Here is an 8,737-nt window from a genome sequence, read left to right as displayed (position 1 = left end):
TTTCCTCTTTCCCCAAAGAGAGAAACGAGAGGAGCTGAGAGAAGGTGGGACTTGGCTGTTTGCTTGTCATTCTTCAGCAGAGATGATGCATCTGCTGCCACGTCGAGGAGAGAGAGGGAAAGAGGGAAGAAAGGCAGTTATCAACAGGATGTGGCGGTGTCAGACAGGAAGTGAGCACTGACGGCTCTGCAGACACGGAGATATTTTGCAGGACTCGCGGCTCAGTGTGGTCACTCTGACACTTCTGTCATTTTCAGCTCCACTCAGCAAAAGTTTGAGGAAATAAATATAATATTCCTTAATTGCTTTGCAGTGAGGAAATGAGTTTCAGAAGGTGGGATGTTAATTTGGAGATGCACCAATCAGTCTGCTGGATGATTTTTTTCCCAGATACTGAAAAATCTTTTTTTTTTTACACCTAATTAAATGCTGAGAAGTTCCAACATTTTAGGTCCATAAATACATCAGTTAGATTCACTTCTATGAGTTTAATAAAAACAAGACATTACACAAAGTTAATGGATGGATGGATTTATTCTGTTGGTCAAAAACATTTTTTTGCTTTTGTGTTATAATTTTTCAAATACAAAAATCCAATTTGGCTGATCAGACTTTAAAGAGAACTAGAGATTGATATCGACAAGAAAAACCTGATCAATTCATGTCAAAGTTTCATCTTCCATCAGCTTTTTGTTTAGCTGGAGTCATGATTTCTAAAAACTTTATTCTGTGAACATATTAAAATGCAACCAAATATTATCTAAATGATCATAAAAACACATCAATCGAAAGAGCTGCCATAAATCTGCAGAATAATCATTTACATTCAAACATTTGCGTCATCTGGAGACGATATCGATACGCCTGGCTTCAGGAATCGGTTTGTTAATAATAAAATTGTTAATATTTCAGATTTTTCAAGTGGAGACATTTTTAAGATATTCATATTTATCACATTTATATATATTCAGTCAATGGTGAGGGGGTCATCCACTGCAATAGTAGTAGTAGTTTTTTTTTTTTTCAATTCGTCAACTTTAGTTACAAGTCTGAAAAAATTTATCAACTGATTTTCAGATTCATGAAGCACAAAGAAATCAGCATTTTATTGTTTATATTATTATGGGATCTAAAGCAAATAAAGACTGAATTATTCCTCAGGAACATAAGAAAATAAGAATAGAATAAGAAAAATAGGAAATAAGAAAAGTCTGAGATTATTAAAACCTTCATCTGGAAACAAAACGGGGGGCCGCTATCCGCCCAGGACACCGTTCACACAAGAACCGCCTCTGTTGGTCATTATAAAAACTAAACAGAGTTCTAGTTTTCCTCGAAAAATGTATTTTAGTTTCATATTTTGTAGTGAAACCAATTGGACTAGGCTACGAAGTTTGAAATGAGAACATTTTATTAGTGAACGAAGCGGATGATCTCTGCTTGTTTCCTCGGTCATAGCGCGAACCCAAACCGAAGCAACAGAAAACCAAACGGCACAGTAACAGTTTTCTGGTTTCATTCTGATGCCGCTGCATGGCTGCAGTGCATGGCTGCGTTTCCTGCAGCGGCTGCCAGCTTCTGGAGGACGGAGCAGAGGAAGCTCTGAGCCGCGGCTGCTGCACGCAGGCTGGCATCAGGAGGGGGCGGAGAGAGAGAGAGAGAGAGAGAGAGAGAGAGGGAGGGAGAGAGAGAGCAGTGACAGCGCTCATCACCCTCTGAACAACCAGGACGGTTCGCATCCCTTCCTTCTCTGTCATTCGCAGACGGACTTTATAGCCTTTGCGCCTCTTTTTTCTTTCGGTGGTTTTTCTGCTGCTCCTCCTCCCGCCCTCTCCCGGTGCTGCCAGCCCCGCCAGCCGACCATGGTTTCTATAATTTCAGACCTGGACCCTCTGAAAAGCTGGAACGTGTTAAGGTAAGCGGCCGGGAGTCTCTCCACACCGCAGCCGCGGAGCGCCGCGCGGCAGCAGCGGGGAGGCGCGGCGCGGCGCTCCGAGGAATGAAGGGTGGGACGCGGGGCGCAGGCGGCGAGGTCGTGGCTGCGCTGCGTAATTACGCGCGGTTTGCGCTGCTTTCCGCTCTGTCCATCTCATTAACCCTCACCTCCATCATTCCCAAACTTCTCCCATTTCAGCCTAAAAGTGGGAACAGGAGCCCCCCCCCCCCAGCCCCACCCCCCCTCAGCGCTCCCACAAACAGTCCGCCCCTCCAGGAATTTGTCCTGAAACATTTCCTCATGGCTGCCTGCCGCAGCGGCTGCTGCTGCTGAACAACATTACATCTCATCTCCAGCGTTTAGTCCAACACACACACACACACACACACACACCCTGGAACAGAGCTGATCCTCTGTGAAATGCATGAGGTCAAAGGTGAAACATGTCTGTCAAACAGCTATTAAAGTCAAAGTGAGGGAGCTGCCGCCGTCATTAAGCATCTCGGCCCATGAATTTAAAAACGGACGTCTGAATATTTCAACCCGTTTGATAAATAAGTCATTTCCCGACTCGCTCAGCGGGGGGAGAGAGACGAACCCCAAAAGACCCTCCCATTACTCCTTCAATGCTTCCTCTCCTCTTTTGTCATCCCACCATCATCATCCTCCAATCCAAAATAGAAACGGGTCTGAAGGAAGAACAGGGAGGTTGTGATGTCATTCCCAAACATCTGACCCCAAACTCCTGGATAATCCCTGATTGATAATCCCTGATTGATAATCAGATTCAGGCGTCAACAGGTGGGACGGTGTGAGTCCAGATCGGACTCATTTCCCTCCGCTGCTCTCTGAAGTCGCTGCGCTTTAATAAAGAGCCGCTCAGCGCCGGGTCGTCGCTCAGGAACAGAACGCCAACATGGTGGCATCCAGCAGGAATCAGGACGGGAACGCAGGAACCCATTATCTGACGGCCATGACGGGAGGAAGATGAGCAGGGCGTGTCTGCTCATCTTCCTCAGTCAGGAGAAGCAGGCGCACATGAACTCCACATTCCTACACACACACACACACCCCCACACACACACACCCTCCTTCAGCTCCACTCTGAATGGACAGTGCACACGGCTGGGGCTTGAACTTTGACCCCACCATGTTGGATGAAAGTCAACGTAAAGTCCCCATGAAAGCACGGCTGTGGGGGTGTGGGTGTGGGTGTGGGTGTGTGTCATGTCCCAGGTTTATCTCAGGATTCTCAGGGCCAGTTTTTAGTTCAGCTCCAGTGAAATCTGAATTTATTTTGATTCAAATCAGTGAATTTTCAGACGAACGTCTTTAAATCTCCTGCTGCTCCTGGCGGAGTTTGATTCCCGTCCAGGGAGGCGAGGACAGCGTGTCCTCCACACCTTTAGCCCCGGGTGACGCTGCCTGCATCAGAATTTGACGCAGGTTGGGATGATGATGAAGTTCGGTCATGTGAGGAGCTATTTCTGTCGGTTTTTTTTGGTTGATCATAAACCGGTCGATGTCGTCCTCCATGTTTCATTCCCAAATCATCCACAGCTTCAGTCGTTTCTCCTCCTCAGCCGCCGGGTTCGGCCCGTAGACGTCAGTCCAACACGGGAGGCATGTTCGTTAGTCGCTCGCCGTCAGGGCAGCTTTTGAGGCGGAAGAACAATCCGGCATTGAGCGTCTGAGAGACGGAGGCGGACAGGGCGGCCTGACGGAGAAAAGAGTTCTGATCTCCTCTGAACTCTGGAGTCAGAGATGATCACACAGCTCAGACAAGAAACGCAGACACCAAAACTCTAACCGTCCTTACAGGAATATTTTCTTAAAATACAAATGATAAATTATTTTAAAAGTAAAATTTGTTTGAAGATTTTCTGATCTGCATCCTGGAGGGTTTCTGCGTTTCAGCTCGTCTGCTTCAGGTGTAAATGAACAGAAATATTCCCGTCTGTGCTGACTCACTCCCCATCCGCCACAGCGCTGCGTTCGCAGGTTTCCCATTCTGCAGCGTGCGTGTGGGGGTGTGTGTTGGCGTGTGTGGGGGTGTGCATGTAGGGAGGTGTGCGTGTGTGTGAGAGATTTCTGTGTTCTCGGACTCTTTGTTCTCATCCCGTTCTCTGCGTTCGCTGCCTGTTCCAGCGTTAGTCTGGTTTGATTTCCTCCAAAAGTGAGATTGCCCTCCACAGGCTTTCAGATCACACATACACACACACACACACGCACACACACCCCCCCCACACACACACAGATGGAGGACATTTTCTGTCTCTTTAATGTTATTTCAGACTAAAACAAGTGTTGTTTCCTGTCGCTGCAGATGCAGAAGCTGCATTTTTATTTATTTCAGTATTTTTCTCAGTCAGCAGCCGCAGGGATTTCTGACACAACTGTAACACACTCAGCGGTGTGTGTGTGTTGGGGTGTGTGTGTGTGAAGGTGTTGCTCGTGTAGTGAGGACACAAGTCAACATTAAGTGCTTTAATTCAGGCCTTAAACTGTGTTTAATGGCTGCCCTCGGAGTCGCGTTGATTAGTGAAAATTAATCTTTTGTGAAGATGTTAATTGTTTTTTTATTTTTGTTTTTCTGTTTTCATCATTTGATTTCTCTGTTTGCAGCTTTTATTGTCGTCTTCTCTGCGTGGTTTCTGCCCTTTCTCTCTCTCCCAGTGCCGTACCCACCTGCTGGGGGCCGCGGGCACAAAGGCCCCCACTGCAAAGTTTAATTTATTTTATTTAAACATTTTTATTAATTGTATTTTTTCATACAGTTTTTTAGACATTAATGAATATTTATACTTAAAGAATCCGTCTATTCACAGAATAATTCTTATGCCCCCTTTTAATTTCAATATTTATTAATTGATTGAAATGTTTTAATGTCATTTTCATCTTGCAGAAAACCTCCTAAGTACTGCTTTTAGTTTTGCACCCTCAGCAGCATCATTACAATTATTTCATATAAATTTATCTTTTCCACTATTGATCTATAATTTGCTTTCATTTTTTTGCCAGTCTAAAATGATCAGTGCCCCCCCCCCCCCCCGGGGTGTTGGTCACATGTTTGCATATGATTTATACATTTTGACCATTTATTTATTCATTTTAATAACCTTTGACCCACTGACTTTCCTCTTCTAAGTAGAAAAACCTCCAGAAATGTAACTGTTTCCCCCTCCTCTCTCTATATCACTATTTTTCCACCTGTTTTTTTTGTTGTTTTTTTTCATCTCCATCTCATTTTCAGTTATTTCCCAGCGTTACCTTCTCCCCGGATCTTCCACTGGAGGTTCGACGCTCGCTCCTAACGCCGCCAGTCCAAAGTGACAAATCTGTTTAATAATGCACCGCCTGGAGCGTGGCTCCCTCACACTCCGCTGTACACGCAAACACACACACACGTTCACACTAATCACTCCCTCCGGCTGTGTTTTAGTGCTTTACTTTGTTATAGTCTGATTCTCAGAGGTATTGCATGAAGCAGCTCTGAACCTGAGTGTTTCCCCCAGCGACCAACCAACCGCTTTATGTCGTTTGGATTAACAGACACAAGTGCAGATTTCTTCCTCCTCATTTTATTTTATTCTCAGCTCCTCACTGCAATCATCTTCACACATATCTGACCTAAAGGTGGGAAAATGAATCTCGTTTGACTAAAAATATCCGTTCTTCTTTGCGACCAAATGGAGTTGAGAGATCGGGATGAGGATGGAGAGGAAACGAAACCCTGGCGATTTGCCCAGGGAAGTCAGAGGGAAAAAGAAAAGAGGGGGAATATTTCTTTGTGTGTGTGAGTGATGGATGCTGGAAGTGAAGCCAAAACCAGAAAGAAACGGGCTGGAACATCGTAGTGAGTGTTTGGCAGGGGTCACGGCGACAGGTCAGAGCAAGGCCAAGCAGCGCCAAATCGCACAAACTCATCTTCATCGCTGTCTACCCTTACCTTCCTCATATGCTACTGCTTTTCATTTGCTTAAATATAAAAACCTCTGCAGTGCGAAGCAGGTTTTTTAATCGTCCTGCACTCTGAAACGTTTTCTGAAGATTCAGATGTTGAACTAAATGAGCGTCATCAGACAGCTGATGAATTATGGGAGGCCTGTGAGCTCCGCTGCGCCCGCCTCGCTCTCTGGGTGACGGACGTGTTGCCATGCAGACTGCGACCCGAAAGAGAGGAAAGAAAGGGGGAATCAAAAACAGAAACGTCTGAGGAAAGGAGCCGGGATGGGTTTACGTCTGAGCAGGACGAGGCGGGAACAGGAAGTGAAGTTGACAGGTTCCAGGTAGAAACGCCTCCATGTTGGGTTCTGGCAGCCAGAGCAGGAGTTAGCCTGGACTTGGTGTCTTTTTTTATTGCTCTCCATTAAATAGATGCACATGCTGCTGAAAGTGGAACAGCGCTGCAGGGTGGAGTCCTTCTAGCAGGAATATTTGTGTGATGTAATAGACTGAGCTGATTTTCTCCAGACCCAGCTGGTTGTGCAGAGAAACCCCCGTTAAGCCGCCGCTGCAGAACCGATCGTGTTCTCAAGCTTCTAGTTTAAAACACAAAATCACAATCAGCAGAAAAAACAGTCATGTCTTTTTCTGCCTTCCCACAGTTTGACCTTAAAGTTAGCGTCTTGTTTCTGCAGACCAGGTTAAGTTTTCTGGAAACAACAACTTTATCCTGAAGTGTTGCTAAATTCTTCAAAGATCTTGCTTCCATAGATCTGCTTTTAGACAATTAAAACTTTTCCTGTTGGAACTGAAAGTCCAGAACCTGAACTAAAACCTGAAGAAGAACCAAAGACGTGATAGAAAGAGTAGCTTCTCTTGAAGCCACAATTCAAGTGAAACCTGCATTCTTTGTTACGCGCAGCAGGGGGCAACACATAAATGATCAAAGTTATTATTTAAATAATACAAAAACTTAAATCAGTCATAATCTTTAAGTTTAGGATAGAATGGTTGGATCTGATTTCCTTTTTAACACAAAAAACCTGAATTAATTTTATTATTCAACAACTAATAAATATTTACATTAGAGGAAAAATGCGCTGCTGATTGGTTGTTAAGCTAAAACGTGTGAAACGTTTCAGTTCTGATGCATTTAAGGAACATAGAAAAATAGTTTTGTCAGAATTTGAAGTCATTTAGGAACCACAACCTCAAACTATTAATAGCTCAAATCTTCCTGTAAAACATTCATAACTGCCTATATTAATAGTTCAAACACCAAACATACCTGAATGTGCATCAATACACACAGTGGAGGCCATTTTGGCTCAGTTAGCAGCTCACATCTACAGAAGATAAATGAACGGCTCTGATTGGCTGCTTTCAAATGGCAGCCAATAGCAGGTCAGCTAGCATTGGTCCAAGCTGCATTTTATTTGGAATATTTTAAATGTAATCTACAAAAAAATCTGCAAATAACCAAATTTTCCATTAATAATTTAGAAACGTTCCTCAGAAAAATCCAGGAATTGGTGAATATGCAGAGATCCAGCAGCTATACTTTCAGTAATTTACTGACTTAATTTTCAATTAATTGATCACTGATTTGATCAAGAATATCCAGAAAGCTGAACATGATTAAACTGAAGTGGACAGAAACAAACAGTTCATCCATGAGGGAAACAAACGTTTTCTGTTCAGTTCTCACTGGAAATCCTTCCATATTTCTGACCATTTCAGCTTTTATTACTTTCAGAAATGGTGATTATCCTTCTGATCCTTATCGGCCATCTTTGTTTTGGGCCAATGTCTGGACTGAAGGAAAACCTCTGCAGACTGCAGCCAGGGGGCGCTCTACACACGCCACAACTCAGAGGAAACATCTCCGACTACTGTTAAAAAAAAAACAAAAAAAAACTAAAATCTCTTCAGGTTGCATTTTATGTTTGATTAATTTATTCCCATCAGGTTTGCTTGTTTTCTCTTCCAGAACCACTAACGTTAATTTAGTCGGAGCTCTTCACCTTCATTAGCTGCAGCTTTACTGTTCGTGCTTCATGTTTAAGGTGGATTAGAGCGCTGCCACCAGAACCAATGGGAAGCTTTGCATTGAGCTCATGACTTCCTGATTTAACCGGAAACAGACGATGAGATGAAACTTTTATCTGACCAAAGTTAAAACGTTTTAGCTGAAACCAGTGGATGAACCTTCAGTTTCATGGTTTCCAGCTGAATTTCCTCCTTTCAGTTGTTTTCTGTGATCTAGTTTTATAATATAAAGATCTTTGAACTGCCTTGTTTCTGAAATGATTGATTGACTGATTTTGAAGGTTCAAGCATCAGGCGGAGGAGTTCCAGTATAACCAGTGATGGTCGAGTAGAGGTCAACAGATTAGGGTTTTGTCTGTTGCCATGGCTACCACCTGGTCTGTTGTGGGGAAAAAAGAATCTAAAATAAGTTATTGTAGATGAGGTTTATGTTTCTAAGCTGTTTTGAACGACGATCAAAACTTCTGGACAGAAACATAAAACATCCTGATGTCGGCTGTGAAGCACGGCGGTGGACGCCTGAGGCTGTGGGCCTGTGGAAACTTCATCAGAATCAGTCTATTCCAAGTTTTTGCTGCTAACAGTGCCTGTACACAAATATAGAAGAATGGGATGTTTTTGATTTTTGCCATAAATAACGAGCGTTGTGACTTTTTGAACTTGATGGTTTCTAAACCTGGAGGTTGAAGGGGGTGTACTTACTTTTTAGCATGACTGTATTTGGTGTTTTGAGTTTTATGTTTTCCTCGACTTGCCAACATGAACAAGAGACCCAGAGCGACGACTTCTCTCCTACCTTTCTTCACC

The 8,737-nt window shown here is 43.7% G+C and overlaps 1 protein-coding gene across 20 annotated transcripts in view; it reads left to right on the top strand.

The window, feature by feature from the left end:
• The first annotated feature begins 817 nt into the window (after nt 1-817).
• Nucleotides 818-8,737, top strand: part of celf2 (cugbp, Elav-like family member 2) — a 210,065-nt gene continuing 202,145 nt past the window's right edge. For all 20 annotated transcript variants that reach the window (XM_032589660.1, XM_032589658.1, XM_032589657.1 and 17 more), the window contains exon 1: nt 818-1,915. In XM_032589660.1, coding sequence (XP_032445551.1) covers nt 1,524-1,915 — 392 coding nt within the window. In that variant the 5' untranslated portion in view covers nt 818-1,523. The remainder of the gene's footprint in view (nt 1,916-8,737) is intronic.

The sequence above is a fragment of the Xiphophorus hellerii genome, chromosome 17 (assembly GCF_003331165.1).
Source record: "Xiphophorus hellerii strain 12219 chromosome 17, Xiphophorus_hellerii-4.1, whole genome shotgun sequence".
NCBI classification, from domain to species: Eukaryota; Metazoa; Chordata; class Actinopteri; order Cyprinodontiformes; family Poeciliidae; genus Xiphophorus; species Xiphophorus hellerii.
Note: the sequence above shows the minus strand (reverse complement) of the source record. Positions and strands in the feature narration are given on the sequence as shown.